The 21,655-nt window shown below is 44.6% G+C and overlaps 1 protein-coding gene across 4 annotated transcripts in view; it reads left to right on the top strand.

Moving 5' to 3' along the window:
* Positions 1–21,655, top strand: part of LOC118793000 (LIM and calponin homology domains-containing protein 1-like) — a 117,979-nt gene that overhangs the window by 37,137 nt on the left and 59,187 nt on the right. For all 4 annotated transcript variants that reach the window (XM_036550915.1, XM_036550917.1, XM_036550916.1 and 1 more), the window contains exon 2: positions 18,276–18,346. In XM_036550915.1, the coding sequence (XP_036406808.1) occupies positions 18,276–18,346 (71 nt within the window). The remainder of the gene's footprint in view (positions 1–18,275; positions 18,347–21,655) is intronic.

Below are 21,655 nucleotides of genomic sequence, written 5' to 3'. Positions count from 1 at the left end.
CTGTGGTCAAGTGGACCGCTTGTGTGTCTGATGAGTAACTTTTCTGGTTGCTTGAATAGTATAAAATAAAAGAATGGCTGTTGCGTCTTGGTTATGGAGCTGTACTTGTAGGCCAAAGGTTGCAGGTCTCAGTCCCTGGTGAGCATGCTGTTGGACCCTTGAGTACGGTACTTAAGAACTGCTGCAGTAAATATCCAGCTGAATAAATGGGTAATATGGAAACCTTCAAGCAATTTGAGTCTCCAGGAGATGCCTGCTAAAAGAATTAGAAAATGAATCACAGCGTAAGTCAATAAATCAATTGACTTTCCATTCGACAGCTCCGTGTTTGATTATTTACGTCTGTGTATGTTTCTCATTACTACAGAATCTGCAATAGATTTACGCTTTGAGAAAATCTGCAGACTGTTTGAGGCTGAAGAAACGAAAATCAATTCTCACTTCGCTTTTTTTCTTTTAAAGTATTTAAAGTAAAACACTTGTCCAAATTTAGTAATGTGGGAGCAGTGACCAAAAAAAATCCAGCAGGGAAGGGATGAATTACGCGACTCCGTTTATAAACGACCGCCTCAACATGTGCTACACACTCAGTCTGGGGTTTTAAATCAAACGGCCTATCGGAGTTTATAAACGGCGCGCAGTTGACAGCAATTACCATCGCTCATTTTCCGCCCTGGCTATTGAAAACTTTGGCTTGGAGTATTGTAATGAACGGATCAGACCGCTGCTACCGATGCCAGACCAGTCTGATTGCCATGCGAGTCCGGGGCGGAATCACTTGGTGCGCATCTCTCTGGCAGTTTTACGAGAAGCTGCCTGTCAGATCGCTGCGGGCAGGACCCGAGCTCCGGAGCGGTCCCGCCCGCTTCATCAAACGCAAACAGATGTAAGAGGCGGGGGGAAAAAATAACGCTTTTTTCCTCCGAAAGATTTATGAATCGGGCTGAAGCGACTTGTGCCGCGTGTACCCAGACGTGCCGTTTTGAGGGGTTTATGTCTGGAACCTGAGACGAGCTGCCGACATCTCACAGCTCCACATCTGACGAGCGGGAGATGCCGTCAGGAGCTGTAAAGAGAGCGACACTTGCTGTATGCGCGCGTATGGGTTTGTTTTATGAGGAGTGAAAGGATTTGGCCGCCAAAGAGTTTGGCCAAACTCCCCTGTCTATAACGGAATACACAACTGAAGCGATGTGATGCAGCTCGAAGTGGAAAGCAATAGACGAGTAAAAAAAAAAATTATGTGCCTCACTGATTCCTCCATATTAACGGCCACTGATCAAATATGATCCAATTGCTTTCATGAGTGTTGCCTGTTTAACCATTTTCTGCATTTTTAGTGTTAACAGAAAAGTGAAGGAATTATCCCGGGTTAGTACGTGTCTAATGATTCATTTTCTAAAGCCAAAGCTGACATGAAAGCACATACTAACATAACTCTTGGGTCAAGACCTGGATATAAAGGTTATTATTAGAAGCCTCTTTCCTCTTCTTGGTTGTAATTTGTGCAAAATGGCAGGTGGTCAGACATGTGGGTCGTAACGGGAAGGAGCTGATTGCCATGCGATTTTGAACAGATTCCGGGACCAAATTACAGCTGGATTTTCAGTGGCAGATGATTTTTTATGGGAGGCGCCACTTTTTATTTCTTAAAATGCAGAAACAAAGGGGTCGGTGGCCTGAGTCTGTATTTTATGTTTTATGGCATTAAAACGTTTGTGACCTCTGACCCCCATCGGGTCTCACTGTGGCTCTTGTCAGGGTGATTTGTTGCCGAAGTCAGATTGAGATGTGATTTGTTGTTCAGGCGCCTGGGGCGTCTGGTGGAAACCAGAGGGCTGGATGTGGTCAGGCTGGTAGTTGATGCATACCAACAGCTTTTGCCTTCCGAAAGCAAAGTGGGGAAACAGTGGGGGGCTTGTTTTTTGGGCTTTGATAAGCCCCACTCTTCACTATGGCTAGACAGTGTGTTTTACGCTGGGGCGGCAGTGTAGCATAGTGGTAAGGAGCAGGACTCATAACGGAAAGGTTTCCGATTCGATTCCCCGCATGGGCACTGCTGTTGTACCCTTGAGCAAGGTACTTATCCCAGGATTGCCTCAGTAAATATTTAGCTGCATAAATGGATAACATAAAAATTGTAACCATACATAGGGTTACAGTTGTAACCAATGAAAGTCTCTCTGGATAAGAGCGTCTGCAAAATGCCAGTATAGTAATGTACAAAAAGTTACGTTAACACCCCATCCTCTCTGCCTGATGCCGTGTGGAGGCCGAGGGGGGCCACAGGGTGAGGCAAAAACCCACAGTCAGCAGGAGGAGCAGAAGAAAGAAGGGGGGGGGGTTTGGCTATAACATTCACCACATCCGCTGCATGTGTTTTAAAGCTAGCCCACTGGGACCCCAGCAATGGACAGTGAGACAGAAGAATAAAGTCTGTTCTAAAAAGAACATCCTTAATACCCTTGTCAACCTGTGTTCTTGGTACTGTACAGTCAGTCACTTTGGATGGAAATATCTCTTCTGCAGTGCTATGTTTTTCTCATATGTTGCCAGATTGCTGTTAGTATTTGAGTAATATTTTAAACTGATTGAGTTACACCACTTTACAATACACCATATTTCAGATGTCATGTTTAAAAAGCTATACATCAGAAGGTAATTACTCTAAGTGGAAATAACCACACTGTTATGTTTCCATCATTGCTATGTATTTATTTGTGCAGATTTACAGTTTACGTAATTCTTGATAATTCGGTCCCACCAAGCTACAGCACTCCCCTGCAACATCTGACATGTTTAAAGTGCTGTAAATCTGAGTAATCCAGGTCTGTCACATCGCTCCTTGTGGTTTTCGGCGTAATGAGAGTGAACCTGTGCCAGACCAGTCGCTAGTCACATAATATTTCACAACTCCTCTGTCTGCTCTGGCACCGTTTCAGAGAGCTGCACGTTTTAGCGAGAGAGCGAGGAGTCGGTACGCAGAAGCCCCTGTGATTTGCAGAAGGTGCCTCCGCGGCTCTGCGGACAAGCGGAGTAGCGCTTGTGGGCAGCCTTTACTCCAACGCTAAGATTTATCAGATGAAATGCAACAGTTAGCTTTGTTTGTTGGCTTTTCTCCAGCATGGCCATGTGTTCCTTAGCAGAAAAGCAGAAGAGAGACTTACACCACCAGCCAAACGTTTGGGCACACCTGATTAAGATAATGGGAAACATGCATTCAAAGACATTTTGATCAAAGGATTTATGCTTAAATGATTGATATTTGTTTCTTAGACAAATACATAGTGAAGTTGATGCCTATGTATGGATTTCTTTCCAAAAAAATTAATTAATAAATATTTTTGGCTACTTTGAAGAATCTAACATATAAGATAATAAGATAAGAATATAACATAATTTTCATTTTTTTAGCACCTTTTGGTCACTGCTTAATTCCATTTGTGTTATTTTATAGTTTTGATGTCTTTAGTATTATTGTAAATTGTGGAAAATAGTAAAAATAAACAAAAACCCTTCTATGAGTAGGTATGTCCAAACGTTTGACTGATACTGTATATAGCTTACATTTTGTTTCAGGCAAAGTAATATACCATTCCCAAGGGTACAGTGACAGTCTCCCATGTGGCATTTGAAAATGACAGCCTCTCATTACAAGTTCAGTTCCCTCAATACTGTCCAGTGCTGTTGCTCAAAACTTTAATGATGATTAAGTTGCAAGGCTAAATGTAAATAAGCTGTCAACAGTATGTCCCAGATTGACAGAGGAGAGGTGTTTTTTTTCCCTGTAATTATGCAGCGGTTGAGTTTGCTGTGATTCAGCACCGATACTGCACTTTAAAGCAGTGGTAATTGCTGACAATTAACGGTCATTATCTGTGAGGATTCCTTACAAGGCTGTTTTGTTCTTGGCTGGCAGGAGCGCTTCAGTCTCTGTTGTGGCTTGTAAAATGACGAGCTGTGTCTTTAGTACACATAATTCAGTACACATAAGTACAAACACACGCACGTTAACGTACAATGTGTGCACACGCAAAGACACACACACCAATGTCCATCTTAGTTTTTCTTGAAAGTCAGCAGATACCTCAGGTAATCTCAGAGCTGAAATAGTGCTCATGCACCACAATATTAAATTATGCACATAATGCACTGCAGTTGGTGGTATGCTACAGCTGTTGTTGCAGGGCATTGCCTTCGTGGTTGCTGCAGATCGATTCGTCAACCTGAAACGGACTGCTTAAAAAGCAGAGAGAGCAGAGAGGTGATTGTAAACGAGGCAACAACAAGAAGAAGGTGCCTTTGCTTATATATACGATAGGACCCTACCTTCCTGGTAAGCTGTACTGTATCCCTATAGCAAAAGAGGCATCACTTCCTTCTCCAACCCCAGGTGATCTGACAGCTTTCATTTCTCAGTCTGCACCTGCAGTCTAACTAGAGCCCAGTTTGCACCTGTGAAATAAGCACACCTGTGCCCACACACCACACACACACGCTGCAACCTGGACACTGCCAGACCCCCCCCCCCCCCGCCTCACTGCCTCACTAATCCATCTCTCGGCAGCGGTAGAGTGTTATCTTTGTCCCAGATAACGGAAACCAGCAATAAAGCAGTGAAGTTCCTTTCCCAAGTCAAGCCCATGCTGTCATTCAGGAGATGGTGTCACTCTGGCACGGAAACTGAGAGGGAAGAATTGTGTAATGGGAATCGGGGGGTAAAATAAAAAGGCCAGTTTTAGGTGATGCTGTCAGACAGGACATTACGTGGTCTGCTGTGGCTCAGATTGAAGGATCTATTAAAATGTGTGATTTTCTCAAAACACTTTATATTGCCGTGACTATCATGACGAAAAATGTTTTTTACGACAAAAATACAATCTGAAACATATTGATAAAAAGTGTAACGATTCTCGGAGCTCAGCTGAAAATAAAAAAACCATAAGCACTTCAATTTGACCTTTGTCGGGAGGGTAATCAATGTTATTTTTCCTGTGGTCGTTTCTCCGACCCAGTTAGCTGGATGGTAGAGAAAGTGGTATTCCGGAGAGCACCAGTCAGAATGTAAAACCTGCTGAGACACTGTACCATCTCCCGCTCGTAGTCCCCTTCTGCCTCCTCCTCCCCCTCTCTTACAGTCTCACAGCATCACATTGTGCTAAAGAACAGAGTGGGTCTCTGTCCTCCACTATCCCATCAACCCTTCTGGGGAGTATGTGGCAGTGTGCTGCAGTATGAACCATCTGCGGCTCTCACAGTGACTCTCTGACTCCACTGCAGTCTGCAGGAAGTGCCCAGGCAAAGATCCTCTATCATTTATAACCAAGATGATGAACTCTGTACTTTACTTTGAATGTTCTGTCCCTGCACTGTGGCACTGAATGTTCCATCACCAGCCCTCATTTTAACTATTTATTTATATCATGGCCTGAAATCCTGTGTCATGATTTAATAAACATTTCTCCTTAACTTTGAGAAGATTTGCTTTTTCGTGAACTGTGAACTATGGTCAACTGTAAGAATGCTCTTCCTTTTGGTATGCAACACATTATTGTCACTGTGGCCATTACTGCTTCGACCAGGGACATGCCACCATGCTAAAGCTTGACCTCCTGCTATCTCCCATGACAACAGATTGCTCCGAATGCGTTCTCTACCCCTTTTAAGACATTTCCTTGTTTCTAAATAAAGGGTAATTATCACTCACATTCCTGTGGGAAATTCCAAGAAGTCAGATCCCATTGCAGGGGGGTCCGTGTCTCCTGCGATCCGCGGAGCTCAAATGTGGAGATGCAGACATGAGCCACTGAGAGACACTCAGATACCTGGCTGATATTTGCTGCTTGGGGCTGAAGTCACCAGCCATCCCCATCAGCAGAGCTGAGACAGTGGTATTAAAGGGAGAAAGGGCAGGATGTAGGCTTGGGCTGGATGGCTCACTTTTCCCACCGGCTAAACTGCAAAACCCCAGCGTCAGTGAATGTCGAAATGAGACTGTCTGCTTCGTAAATCCATGCCAAAACTCCTGGACCCAGCCTCTACAATATTCAAGGGATATTCATGCCTTTAGGCATTGGAATCTGATACTCCATTCCGCCCTCTCCTACTGTACATATATAGCAGATATCTACATCGTCATCTCAAAACACAATAGGGAATGATTTGGACATAACCCTTAGGTTCAACATTTGCTCTTACTTTCAATTTACTAGTTAATGCAAGCATTACTGTGTTTAAATGTAAAATAAAGTCAAGGACGTATGTTAATTGAATCCAACTGTAAATGTCCATTTAAAGCATGTTATCTTCATGTCAGACTAATGGTGTAGAGGTGTATACACTTTTGACCTGATGAGTTGCACCATACAGGTGATCCAGATTATGTGTTTTATGTAGGCAACTTGATTTGAGGGTATTTCAGCCACATGGATGAATGAGTGTGTGAGTGCATGTGTCTTCATTTCTGCTGTTGTTTTTGACTCCTTTCACAAATGAAATGCCCGTCACCATTCAAAGGGAAACAGCTGCAGAATTAGAAGTTATGTACTGTGCGTGACATCCTGTTGTTTCTTGCGAAACCCAAATCTAAACATTGAAAAGCTATGCAGAATGTTCATTAGTAGCAACCTTTCTGCATTCAAAACCATGTATGTGAGACTAGCCTGGCAGCGTCTAATACTTTTGCAAGGAAACTTCAGGGTTGACTAGATCTCCGTAAGGGTCCGAGAAAGTTGAGGTTTCTCTCAGCTGCCCAGCTTAGTCTCCTTGGTAACAGAAAAAGGCAGATCACAGGTTATGTATGAGAGATGTAACAGACGCCCTGCTTTCCTCAGGGGACAGGCTAGTGTCACTCACATCACAATGTTGCATGTCACCGTGACGATGAGGATTGTTGCAGAGGAAGGGGACTTGTGACCAGGAGCCTGCAGGACTGAGGCGTGGCACTGCTGTCAAGCCCCTTAGAAGGTTGCTTGTACTACAGCGCTCTAGTACTTTCAAACCATTCTTTATGAGCCTTTAGCTGTTTTCTTTTCATTATTACGATTTGTAATTTGAGGTAATTTTCCAAATATGCTTTTTTATATTCTACTTTGAAATATATTAGTGTGTCGACATAGTCTTGCTCTGCTGACATCAGATCTCTGTTATGAGAATAGAATGGTCACTTACACAGAGGTCCCCACAGAATTTTTAAGCCTTTATGTGTCCTACTCCCACTTGAGGGTTGAAGTGTGAACCAAATCTCAATTAGCATGAGGTGAATGCAACCGGGCAGGAAATCTTACGCAGCTGTGCTCTGTTCGTACTTGTCTTTGAGCAGTAGTCAGCAACCGACACTGGGCTGCTGACAAACAGGTGAAGCAATTGGACTATAATTCAAACCATAGTAGCACTTGAATGTGACAGAAATGTGAATGGAATAGCACAGATTCAGTGTGGGTATTACTTAAGTGAGGTAAGAAGAGCTGCAGAATGTGATGTCCTTGAAAGAGAAAGGGCTGGTATAAGTTGCCCTGAAGAGTCCTGCTGTTTGGGTACAGTTAGCCACTGGCAGGTGCGTTTGCTCCACATCCAATGTACTGCCAGAGTGTCTGTCCTTCCCCAATGCCAATATTTAGCATTTAGTAGTTGTAGGTTTGTGGTGTTGAAATGTTCATTTGCACATGTATTTGCCCTAGTACAGTGGTGCTAGCTTCTTGAAAGCTCACTTTCTGAGACAGCACCACTGAGGTCACACTCAAAAATAGGTGACAATGGAAATAAAGGTGAATGAATCAGTGGGCAGTATTTGGAGTGTAGCTAGCTCCAATGAATAACAATGATTTTTATTGTTTTATTCTAATCATGGTTTGTTTACAGTGCTGCATCAAACTGTAATGGTTTCACATTCCTGAAGCCCTCACAGCACAGCATATCTTCACTTTGGATTTGCCTTTCCTCACAATAGCTTTCAAACCTTCTGTATTGTAGGCTGTAGTCTCTATTTTATGTATCTGGTCTTGGTCTTTCCGACTGACTACCCAATCTCTAGACTCTTTTCCCATGTCACAGATGGGAGGTTGGGGCCTTAATTAGTGGTGGGAGTCAATTCATGAAGGAATCGATCCCTCACTCATGACATTTTAAATTTTGAGTCAATTCCAAATGTTTCCTCGGGCAAAACTGAACCTGCATTATGAGCACTGGTATTTTAGGAATATGTTTGCCAGCCCTGCTAACATTCCCACAAGTTAAAATGTTTGTTTTTCAGAGTTGCAAAACATCATTCCTCATGTGGTCTCAGTCGCTGGCTCTCTTCCAGCAGAAGTTGAAATAAATCCAACGTTCAAAGGAACCAGACACAAAAAAATAAAAACTTCCTCTGGAACCAAAATATTATGAAGTGTGAATAGACTAGCTAACTACCTAGTTAGAGATGACTGCCACTATATTCCTGGATATGAGTTTCAGTCCACCACAAAGAAAGACTACATTTAGACTGCGAATGTGTAGTCATGGATATATTCTGACTTCATTCATCCATACATTCTCTTTGCTCCTTGTGAACATTAAGGCATCCACAATTCTCTTCCGACTCTGATTGTCTTTGGCATCTCTTTGTGCCTCTCCCCTCGACGGATGCATTTCTTTCAGTTCCTGCTCAATGGTCTTCCGCCAAGTAGTCTTGAGGCGTCCTCTTTTTATTATGTTACGGCCAGACTCCTACCAAAGGTGACTACAGGCAGTCACAGGGCAGTTGGCAGGACAAATACTCCGCACATAATAATATAACACTCCCGGCTACTCACTCTTCCGAGTTTGGTCCAGCCGGGCAGAAGACGCAGTGGCGAGTGCTTCGCAGTTGAACGGGTTGAACAGTATTTATACAGATTGGAGAACAGATAGTTGGAGAGATAGCAGTGCACTGGAGTTTTAGAAAGAGTGGTTTTAGAGAGAGGGAAGAAAAGTATGGAGATCTGGAGATCGGTGCGCAAAAGAATGAAATAAAACGGTGGGGACCGGCCAGTCTGCAATAGACCGTCGGACCGGCTCCACCGTCCTATCCAAAACAACCAAAACAAAACTAGAAAATAAACTCGACAAAAATTGCACCACCGTCTTACGAACTTTACACATAAAGCGGCTCTTAAACACAAAGTGAGACAACACTAAATTCGCACAATATAGTACGCTGGTACTCACTCAAATTCCGTCCGACTGTGCTTGCCGCCATAGACATTTAAATTACCCAAGGTGCACAAGTTCGTGCACCCGTGACCCTGACGTCATGTGACCCCTAAACCTTACTCCCGTGCACCCTTTTCCTGACGTCATGTGGCATACCCGTAACACTTTTACCATGGGGAGCCCATTTTAAAGCAACTTTGGGTATGTGATCAGGTTGCAACCTCAGAACATGACCAAGCCTTGGCTCAGTATTTCCTAATAAGAAGAAATCCTTGAGTATTATTGACAATGACAGTGCACTGCTTTCATTGTATTTCAGCTTGGTCTTGGAGTCCAAGCAAGTAACTTGTGGCCTGCCTGTGCAATGAGGTTGTTGACCCCAAGAAGGGATTTCATCCCTGAAAGTAAAAGAAAAAAGGAAAGAATGGCTTTGGGAGGATGACAGATGTGAGGGGCGAGGTGCCTGTCGTTTTTATACCTGCAGATAAAGCCGGTTTGGCGGGTTCAGGTTATTGTGTAAGCAGTTTTCTAGCAATCTCCCACTCAAACCTTTGTGCGAAACCTCGTTTTTTTTCATTTGAATCAATTCATTTGATTCCAAACTGAGTTGTGAGTTTCCATCATGATTTCATGTCATCATCACAGAATGCCTAGCGGTGCTCATAAAAATGTCATTTCCCTGTTGACTAATCACGTTAGCCAATGCTGCAGTAGTGAGAATTGCCTTCAGCAATTTTTTTCAGCTGTGTAATTGGATAATGTGTAAAACAAGAGCTTAGCATCTGCTAAGCACATAAGCAACACAGTTGTCCTTTACTGTGTGAATTTCTGAGAGAGAAAGATATCCACAGTGGACTCTGGGTAATTACATGCTGTGAGCTGTACGTGCTTTTCTCAGCTTTGCAATTTTGTTTGCTCGCGTTGTTAATTTTAACTTTAATTTGTCTCCGAGGTTTGGTGCTGAAGCAGCGGTTAGCCCAATTAGTCAGCCTACATCCTGCAAGGCTGGAAATCACTGTGGCTTCTGCTTGTGATTACAAAAGAGGCATCATTTCCAAAGTGGATAACGATAACTGGGAACATTATTTCCCAAATTGCCTTTTTTTTGGCTGTATGAGTGTGGCATAGGTATTGAGGAATGTGTTTACTTTACTGAATATTACTGATAGATGAATAAGAATTTATACAAACAAACAAATAAAACTAAAAGCATAAGCAATTTTTGAAAAAGAAACAAACAGAGCCCATGTGAAGAAATACCCTTGGAAATACCATTTAGGGCCATTTGCGTGGGTGGAGGGCCTGGGGCGGGAAGAGTGAGGGTCAAGGAGGAGGGAGGGAGGGAGGGGACGCAGTGCCCTGACACAACCCCAGCACACCGTTGCTCTTCTTACTGACCCCTCGAACCCCGGACCAGCTCACCTGGCAGCAGGTGCGTGCCTGCATTCTCGTGGCCAGGCTGAGGTCACTGGTGGGGTGGGTGGGTTGGTGCAATGGACCATGTTCCCATGTGACAGGCACCACAGACTGAAGACCGGTCTGGTATGGACAGTATAGCTCAATGTTAAGGAGCAGGAACTTGTAAAAGGTTGCTGGTTTGATTCCCTGCTGCTGCACTGCTGCTGTACCCTTAGGCAAGTTACTGAACCCAGAGTTGCCTCAGGAAATATACAGCTGTATGATAAAGGATGACATGTAAAAACTGTAACCTGTGTAAGTGGATAAGAGCATCTGCTAAATGCTGATAATGTAATGTGATATAGCACAGTACAGGGAGAGGAACAGCCTCTCTGCTGTCTTCACTCTAAATCTTGCAGTGGACAGCTTTTTTATCTAAATGTTACTGTAAAGCTTAGGCACTTTATGATGGGGTTTTTTTTCGGTTATGAAATGTAACTTAATGTACAGATTTTCCCACTCTAAGCAATGCAGTGTCTCATTATCTCATTCTCTAATCTTTAAGGAGGATTACAATTTTGAGATAAGAAGATAAGAGATGGTAAATTACCAGTACTCGCAGCTAATCCCAAATCACACGCCCCCCTTCGCACTGTACATGTCTGTCTATGCCAGATTTGTGATGTGTGATTGGCCAACGAGGCATCCTATTTACATAACCCTAAATCTAGTGGTGAACAGAGAAGTTTGTGTAACAGTTTTATAAAGGGATTTGAGATTTAAGGTAGGATTTGAGGTGTCACGGGATGCCTGTGGGTAATTATCAGATACCATGCTGATTTGTGCAGGCTCGAGAGATGGCCTGGTATGGGAGATAAATTGTGATCTCTCGATGGTATTTGGACTTTGATTTTTAGAACTTGCTAACCACAAGTTGGCAATCGAAGCAGATAACTGTCCATCGTCATAGGCATGGTATCCCAGGGTGCTCTACCAGCCTTTCTTTGCATTTGAAGCAGTGGATCGTCACCCTTTGTCTAAACGCTATTGCTGTCAATTGTAACATTGATGAGATTTTAGGAACAGAAAATATTAGGCGTATGCTGTTTGTGTTTAGGCCCATTCTCACACCTTTAGAAAGCAATAAAGTGATGGAGGGTCCTAAGATGAATGCGGAACTCCCCTCTGTTAGCAGGAACAGAGGGTGATGGGGTATTTTGTCAGGGGGCTCCAGCAATCCTGCAGTCATCCTGTGTGTGATGACATGCCATAGTCATGCCCTACTCAGGACAGAAACCTGCAACCACCTGGTTACATGTGCCCATGACACCAAACCCCTTGATGATTGTGTGGATGACACTACTGATGTGAGTGACTCTGACTGCTACACAGTGTCCCTCCAGACTCCTCACTGATCCCACCGCCTGCAAGGTGAGGCTGGTCTCCTGTGGTGCTGTGCTGTGTGCATCTACATAGTTCCCACAAACTCCATATCAGTGCGTAAGTGGAAAGGGTTACGAACTGCATATCCATTTGAAGTGTGTTATCATGTTGACAGACTGATGGTGTTTAAGATGCATGGATGCTGTTGTAATCATACCGTATATTATCTTATCATCTCCTGCAAAGGAAAAAAGGCTTGATTTGCATGCATTCATTGATTTATTGACTTGACCTCATAATACTTTCCCATGTCTTGTCGAGATGCATATAGTATATGTTTTGGATCACGTTTCAGGAAGAAATAAATCTTCGGCCTATGAGTTGAAGAGAGTTCATTCGCTGGCTGCCCATTCCACTACATATTTCACAAGTAGGCTTTATCCAATGCTGGGGAGCAGTACATTAATGATATTGCCAATGTTGTTTGTAGCTTCATTTTTGTTAGCACTCTGGAAGCAAACTATTTCTCATTATACATTAGCTTGTCTGTTAGCAAAGGTTTCAGGTAAAATGTCATTAAGTCGCAAGCTTGTCACCGCCACTTCATGATAACCACTTGGTTATCAGGCTAGAGCAGACCTGATGGCCTGGAGACTCTGCTCACACGTGTAAACAGGACAAATCATTGTGCCGCAAGGCTTGAGTGTCAGTGGATTTGCTGATGCTTAGAGGTGTAGATTTCTTCCCATTGGCTGTCAGTGTCTTTACTTGTGATTGATGTCTGGCATCACCAATGGGGAGCTGCTATCTACACTGAATACTTCAGACTTCTTTGGAAAGACACAGCCTGCTAATGGGAGGTAATATGTTCCCTCAATTGTGTTGTTTGGACCAAAAAAGGTTTATTCCTCCACAAAGAGTCACAGTGTAACTACAAGAGTTCCTGGTCAATGGTAATTTTATAATGTTCACCACACGCTAATTGTGGTTGCAGTTTCTTGAGAAACGCAAGGACTGTTTTTGCTCCCCTGCCGGTTCAGTTTGAGGCCGATGAAGCCCTTCTTTGTGCAGAAGTAACAAAGCAAAACAACGGAAGATTAAAAACTTGGACACGGATCCATGAGAATAGTCCATGTTATGTCATAAAGGGTCCAATGGGAGGGAATTAAGACAAAAATGTCTTCTAATTGTTTGGTAACAATGTGGCTTCAAAGGGTACCCGGCCGCATTCCGCTGGAATAACAAAGGAAACGAATTCCACAATCTAATTGAGTAGCCTTGAGTGACCCTCCGGGCTGTTTGTGAAATAAACCCCTAAGACAAGAAAGCTTCTGTGCGCTAAACGCAGGCCCGCTGGAATCCCGTCGGGAGGCTGGGGTGACCCTCACGACTCCCCGCCTCTGTTGGCTGCCGGATTACACGCGCAGCCACAGCGCGGCTTTCACCTGGGCGTACCGTGCGGTCGGCGCCCGGGTTGCTCCACACCGAGAGGCCCTCACTCTTAAACAGAGCCTCCCTCTCCCGTTGCAGCCCCACCCCTTTCACACTTAAAGCTCTGCGCTGGGTGTGGAGCTTACCCCAACCCCACTGAGGCCTGCCTGTCACAAACACACAAGAACTTATCCAGCTCTCTGAGGAGCAGAGGGCCTCTACCCAAAATAAAAAACAGCAACAACAACTGCCTCTACAGCTGTCATATTTCTGCTCTTGTTGTCATCAAATGTAGTGGCACTGCAGCATAGTGGTAAGGAGCAGGGCTCAACAAAGGTTGCCGGTTTAATTCCCAACTGGAGCACTGCTGCTGTACCCTCAGGCAACGTACTTAACCCACAATTGCCTCAGTAAATATGCAGCTGTTTGAATGGATTACATGTAAGAATTGTCGCTTATGTAAGTCAATCTGAATAAGAGTGTCTGCTAAATGACAATGTAATAATGTAACTGAGATGTGAAAAGGTCACGTTTCAGCCACCACCTGGGTGCCTGTTCAAGTGCCTGGAGGACCCTGGGAATTAGTTCCAGTGCTTCAGGTCACTAATGTAAGCTGCCTGTAATAGAGTAATGGGAGCTGCCGTGCCTTGATGCCCACTCAGCCCCCAGGTGTTGCAGTGTGGAACATTCAGCGCCAGGAGGCGGTCCTGTTTAATTGGAACTGGTAATGCTGACATAACTGGCTTTAATCGGAACACTAAAGCCGGGTAACCATCCCCTGCAGCCATGCTGTATTGTATTTTCCATAGATGATCAATTTTTAATGGATTACGCACTTGTACTTGTACCCAAATGATTAGCGCTCGTAGTTACTCTGTTTGCTATGTTCGTGTAGCGGTACTGCTTTTTGCCTCAAATTTTCCATCTGTACTCAATTATTAATGGATGGCATGTTCACATGAAAACAGTTATCAGTCACACTTTGTTAGCTGAAAGTTATTACATTGATGATGTTGTTTTCGCTCAAGTCCAGCTTTAGGGCTGTAGTGACTAGCGCACCTGCAAGGCGGAGTCTGTGCGGTTCTGCTTTGGCGATGAGGGCGCTGATCCCATGCCAGCCTCCACGCCAGCTCAGCCAGGTGCTAATGATCAGGGTGCAGGTGCGGGTGAGCTGGCCATCACCTCCATGATCATCCACTCAGTCATTGCCATTCAGCACCCATCTCGTTCCCCCCGTGCGGGGGATGGTAGGCCGTCTCAACGCCCAGCTGTTTGTTTTGCTTTTTGGAATGATGCTTTTATATTCCATGAATGCTTTTAATATTCTCTTATATAAGCAGAATACATGTCAGGACCTGGGGTATTATTTCACAAACCATTATGAAAATAACAAACAAACAGTAAGCAGAGATGGTATGTGCATTGGCAGGCCTCTTACGAGGGTGCAGGGGAAGTACACAGGGTTTGAAAAGTGAAAGTTTGCGGTCGTTATTTCTGGCGATGTGGCAATGATGCACTGTGCGGCCAAGAGGCGTGACTCCGAGGAATTTATGCATCAGCCTATAAGGCGGTGTATATACTCCCTGTATGGTGATGTGACATGTCTGCGTTAATCAGTTTATTTTGCCTTGATTGTTGTTGTTATTGCTGGAGAAATTCAGGAGTGGGTGCAACGTGCCATGTTGGCTTGAGGGAAGACTCAGATCAGAGGTTCGAGTTGTCAGAACCGTGACTGTACCCGCCTCGGACCTGTGATGTCAGACATCCACTGCCCTTTCTCACTGCTCCTGCATGCCAGCCGTTAATGAAGCGTGACAGAGCAGTCCTGACTAATTTCTTCTTCTTTGCGTGCTTGCGTGCTATTTATGGTTCTTTGCATGGAAGCTAGCTGGAAAACCAACAAAACATGGAAACCGGAGGAGTCAAAGTTAATAGGCCGCTGCTCACAGAAGTGGCAGTATCCACCTCCTTCTCCCAAGGCAAACAAGAACTTTGGCTTTCTGCGATGTTTTTCGCAGTAACTCAATAAATCAAAAAGCAAAGACCTGTACAGCACTGTTTATTTATGCAAGGCGCGTGGGAACAAAAACCTCCTGATTAGTCATTCAGTGAAGTCACAGTAAACATGGCCACTTGTTTTTGGCCCTTTTTTGGCCATGTTCGGCATCAGAAATGGGCAGAGAGAGATCAGGAGTATCTGTGGTATTCCCGGATAGTATGTAAACATGACAAAACCCTGGTTATATGCAAGCTCAGCTGGGTCAGGCCGTCCCCACTCCTTACTCCACCATTTCTGCCTCAGTGTTCATATTTGACATTCTTCATCCTCCACATCCTCCTCAGAGGTGGTGCTTTCTGGCCAGTTGGCTGTGCATGCTTAGGAGAGTGCCCCCAACTGGTGAGGACAGGACACTGCAGTCAAGTAAGCCTTAATGGCTGAGGCAAATGATTGCAGCCTTCAGGAGGAGAGGGGTGTGCGCACAAGATGTCCTTGGGACTGCTTATTTTGTACAATGCTCTTAGTGTGAGTCTGCATGCATGAAACAGCACCCCCTCTGGTCATGAGTGGTGGCGCGTCACTGCCTGCGGCAGCAGCGATTGAACTGACATTGGTCAGGTTAGCCAAAGTTTTCCCTTCTCTCTTCTACAGCTGCAGGCTGGATGTTTCCTTCCCCCAAGGCTCAGAGAAACATGTCTGCTCATTAAGTGACAGCAAAGAGAAGTCTGCTTTCTTACATACTTTCTCGGGACAGATGATGGAAAACAAACCAGGCTTGCTGGCCGTTACACTGTACTGTACTTTACTGTAATGTGGCTCTCCACACTTTTAACAGCTGTCAAAATAAAGGTCTCTGGACATTGGGGGAATTTAATCCTGTAATTGTTTGAACTGTTAGAGCTGTCCCAGAACGTTCCCCTGCGTGGATGTATTTCTTTTTGCCATGGAAATAAATGGCTTTTAAATCTGCCTCTCTCCTTGAGTCTGTAAATGTCAGCTTTGGAACAGCGCTTTAATTGTGCGGGGAAACTGTCTCAGTGAGTTTCCAGGATCTTGTATCGAGACGTTGCTGGTTGTTGTGCTGATTGTGTCTCGTTAATGATACAAATTGAGATGTCTGTCTACTTTTTGTCATGTGGTAGACAGTCTTACCCAGAGTGACGTACAAAGCAAGCTTAAAGGATCTGGTTGTAGGCACCACTTTATTTAGCTATTTGCTTTGTGGATACTCTTAACCCAGGGGACCTCCATTTTACATATTATTCATAAATACAGGAGGAGAGGAGAGAGGGTTTTTAGACAAACCCCATGCAATCAACAAACCCATCCCATCCTCTAGTATAAATAACACACTGACCACTTGCTTACCTCCTCCACCCCATCTCCTCCTTATATCTATTCCTAGTCTAAAACAGGAGGTCAGCGACCTCAGCCCACAGCAAGGTGTGACCACTTTCTCAGAATCCAAGCCACAGATCCGTACCACTATACTCATCAGCAACGCCCATTATTGTATCAAAATTCACACCTGCTGAAGTGGATATTGACTAATCATTGATCGTTGAGTCATTGATTGGCTCAGGAGTGCAACAGCAATGCCCCATCCGGGAATCAAACCTTTTGGCAGCAAGACCACCTCTTCAACCAATGAAAATGCAGCAGAAGGGGAACTTGTCTCCTTATATGGGGGATAGACAGAATCTGCCCCTGGAACAGGGGTTTTGGAATGGAGCGACAACCCCACTCTCCCAAAAAACGAGAACGTGCAAGTCATGCCCAGACAGTCTCTCTGTGGAGGCTGATTGGAGCGAGCGGAGCTGAACAAATATGAGATTTTATTATTTTAGTCCAGATCCAGATATCACTGGTTCACAAGAATGTTACCTGAATCCTGAATTAATGTGATTTTGATTTCATTGATTGATTGCTTGCTTGACTGTTTGTTCAGTTGATTGGTCTGACTGTGTGGTGTTTGGCAGGTGATCGAAACGTGTAATGTATTGTTATTGTTTCGCGGAGTTGAAGGGAGTTCAGCCGTCTGGTTTTGGACATTTTGTTGAAATTCCACACGCCTCTGCGGTTCCTTCTCCCCCAGTTCAACGTTAGTGAAAGCGTAGCTCGTTTGTACTCTGCGAGTCAGAGGGAGCGTGGATAAATAGTCTCAGATGAAGGCCTTGTAGTGCATGACATGTCTTTTTATTTAAGTCAGAGCTTGGATCGAGCACATCCAGATGAAGATCAAAGCTTTCGATGTAAGAGGAGGCAAAAAAGAAATGAAATTAATCTCTAGCGATGAATCTGACTGAACGGCTTCCACGTCCTTGGACCGTGTGCGCATGGATGGTGGCGATTGATCCAAAACAGACACACTTTGCAACCAAGGGCATTCCTGGGCTGGAAAAATCGCCTGCTCCTTTGCCATGTTCAATTAGATTCTCCTGAAACACAGGCTAAAGATGTATGTGGGCGGAAGGCAGCTGACATCAAGCTTGTTTGTGGAATACTGTCAACAAAAGGATTATGGGAAACAACATTCTATTTATTATTCTCTTTCTTTTTGTCTCATTTGAAGTTCTTGCTGAAAGACCTTTCAGGGTTCATATCACTAATGTGCTGTGCATTTATTTACAGTGTTTCTCTTTCCCTTATCATATTTGCTGAAAGCCTTGCTGTGTATGTTCTCTGTCAACACTTATTCAGTAATGATGGTTTTGGATGGAATCTCTAGCTAAGCTAACAGTACCCACAGAACTTCAGAAACAACACAAATTCTGAAAGGTTGTTAAAAAACTCACAGAACTTCTCACTGGTGAAGACTGTCTGCAGGTGACCACATCAGTAGGGTAACTACACTGTCAGCTGACATTCCCTGTCTCTGTCTGTGTTTGCATTTCAGGCGGTCACAGGCAGGCGGTTTGGTGACAAGGACTTCCGGAGTGGCCTGGAGAACGGCATCCTACTCTGCGAGTGAGTTTTTTACTTTGTTTCGCTCCTCCAACTCTGGACTTAATTCCTTCAGTGCGGCCAATAATTGGTCTGGAACCCGAATGACCCAAACAGGAATCTGAGCGCTGTTCCAAGCATCAGTAACGCTGTGATAGAGAGGCAACTCTTTAGCCTGTATAAATGTGGATCTCTCGCTCCAGGAGTGAAGAGTGGACACTCACCATCATATACCATTTTCATTAAAGCTAAACACTGACAACCTGTTGAAGTGTCTACCCTGACCCCCTCGTCAGACTATAGATGAATCCCCAGCGCAGCTGAAATGAAACCCACTGCCTCAGCTCGACACTCATAAGTAAAACAGACGGATCAGGGTGGTGGTTCTCTGATAGTTCCCTGTCCAGAGGTTGCACTATCCTCACAGAAATGATGATATCCTCTGTCCCCACAAGCCATCCAGGGATACGGACAGATTCCCATGTGCATGAGCTAGCCATTACCTCGCTGTCATTACATATTGAACGTATTACATTACATTCATTTCGCAGACGCTCTTACCACAATAGAAGATACAGTAATTGTATCCATTCAAGTTAAATGAGCAACAGTGTCAGACCAGGCTAACAACAGTTCCAGACCAACGTCACGTGGGTTTGAAATGTAATAGAGCTTCATTTGGCAGAGTGGCCAAACTGCAAGTTCCCAGTTAGGGTTTCACGGATAGATTCGAGTCATCGCACTTCCACCCCAGCTTGCCGTTTCCCAGCAGTGCTCTGGAAGGCCTTCCTAGTGGACAGCGAATGGCTAACCTCACAGTTCAACTCTCTCCCCCTCTTCGCCTCAGTGCCTGGACACAAACAAATAACAGCCCTATTAACTTTGCCACTGGGGTAATATCTCCTCATTGCTGGAATATTTTGTGGTCAATCATGTGAACTATGGAGAGTTTATTCCCAAGATCGAGACATAACAGGGTTTATTGTAGCATCCTTTTGGAGAGAATCTCCATTAGCATTGATGGATTGTCTCTTGCTCGAGAGCTCTTTCGGGGGAGAGTGAGCTCTGAACTCCTGCGATATTTATAGGGCTGCTTTGCATTAAGGTCCACACTTACAGCTTTCATCAAGTTCCCGAAATGAATTTCTGCAGGCAGGGAAAAGGTTTGTCTATGGAGAGAGCTTGGGATTCTGGGGTTTTTAATGTTTTTTTTTGTTTTGTTTTACATCTGTTTGCTATTAGAGCAGAGATCTCAAGCTAAGAGCAGCAAGCTGACTTAAGGGCTCCTGGATGTTCCTAGCCTAGAGTTTTAATTTTTAAAAATAAATCCCAGGGAATGTATTTGGTTGGCCAGGGTTAATTTTCAAAACCTTGTTGACTTGATCCAGAAAACATTAATTTGAAGCCGGGATTAGTTACAGACAGTAAATGATAACTGTAATACGTTGTGAATACGTTGTCAGAGAGCAGTCGTGGGTCCCCTGTGTTAGGAGTCCTTTTTAGCCAATCAGGGGGAGGATTTAGCCTGCCTGAGAGCATTCTCATGACGAGAGGGCGGATGTCATTTAGGCTCTTTTACAGAAACAAGCAATTCGGTTTCACAGACCCATAGGCATTTGTTCCACTGCTATCTCCTGTCGTTGATCCTGTCCTGGATTCTGAGGTCTGCTGGGTCTGTTTCATTTTCGGCTCATTCCTTAGGTGTCCCCCGAGTGATAAACCCCAGTGTTCTAGGAGGATGAGGGCCTGTGGATTGAATGAGAGTGGACTTTATGAGATGGAGCATCAGAAGCGAAGCCGCCCTGCTATCGGGACTGAGGTGTTTCTCTCAAATGGGGGGGGATATGTGACGTGTAAGGTGTGGGTGTGGCACAGAAGACTGTGCTCTCAGTCTGTGTGTGTGCGTGGGACAGAGTCGCTAGGTTCCCCTTGTGAGCTCTGATCCCTGGATGTGCAGGCCACAGACTGCCTTGCTGTTTGAGTGCCGCTGTCCATCCACAGAGCTGCTCTGGTGGTCAAAGTCCACGACCCCGCCTCCTCACTGCTTTCATCACTGAAGGCCTGTGATCAGACACTAGCCAGGGCTCTGAGCCCTTCCCTTCTTCTGCTCACCAAGAAAAAACATATAAAGCAACACTTTTATCAGGCTCTGCTGCCTGAGTGCAGTAGCGGCTTGGTAATTGGGCTCGGGCTCAAAACTTGGAATGCTGCAATCTTGTCTTTTGGCTCAGAGGGCTCAACCTGAACATCTGCTGTAAATATGTTGCTCTATAAATGTGCAGTATATAAAATGTAAGCTACTGTATGGAATTTGCCCTGGATACGACCACCCGGCAAGCAAATAAGTCCAACATAGCAGCGGTTAACTCCCGTATAAATATGCTACAGATGAAATGTATGGAATTGCGTACAAATTGGTGAATGGTCTGGGATGGCAGCCATTGACATTTTTCAGCATGCTTCCTGGGACAGGAAGGCGTTGATTTAAGGGGCAGCCCTAACACCCCCGGCTTTTTTGATGGATTCATAGAGGTTATCCTAGTGATTTATTGTGGACTGTATGTATTTCGTTTTCTAACATAATGATTCTGACTGTATGAGCATGTAGCGCGTCTCCCTGCGAATGATGGATGAGCTCCCAGCATGCCTCACCTGGAGCAGCAGACATTTGCGCTACTGTATTTGCGATGCACGTGGTCTCTGTCCCAGCGCCGGACTGTACATCTTCCCAGGCCTGTTTTTTCCACAGCCGAGTAAATCAGGGAGATTTATGGGACGCTCCCCCGAGGTTCTCGGGTTTGTTACAGTACGGCCCCTGTCATCGTCCCACCGTCCTGCAGGTACCAGCGTTCCTGCAGCCCTGATTGGAGGGTTTCAGACCGCCGAGCACAAACAGGTGGGCGTTTTGTGCTGGAGGTGCACTGTACTCCCCTACTGACCTAATCTTTTAGTGTGTGTGTGTGTGTGTAGAGTATGGAGTTAACTGTTCACCATAGAAAGGTTTCTGTGAACCATAAGATACAAGTGGAATTTTACAATTATTGTAAATAATAACGCAAATCAACCATTAAATAGAAAAACCGTGCAATCGCAAACAGTACTAAATCAACTGTAAATGTTAACAGACAAATTTCCTGTAATTAAAAACCTAGATCAAATCAGAAAAAAAAGTTCTTGAAAAACATGCTCCGCACACACACAAATCATTCGTCATCAGCAGACCACCCTCATCCTGTTCTTGCAGCCAGCTGAATAATGATTAGAAGGGCAATCTACTCTGCGTGGAAGCACTGACACTCAGGGCGCTGTCGTGATTATGTTGATATATAATCT

The sequence above is a fragment of the Megalops cyprinoides genome, chromosome 18, assembly GCF_013368585.1.
Source record: "Megalops cyprinoides isolate fMegCyp1 chromosome 18, fMegCyp1.pri, whole genome shotgun sequence".
Taxonomy (NCBI): domain Eukaryota; kingdom Metazoa; phylum Chordata; class Actinopteri; order Elopiformes; family Megalopidae; genus Megalops; species Megalops cyprinoides.
This window is presented reverse-complemented; position numbering and strand designations above follow the sequence as displayed.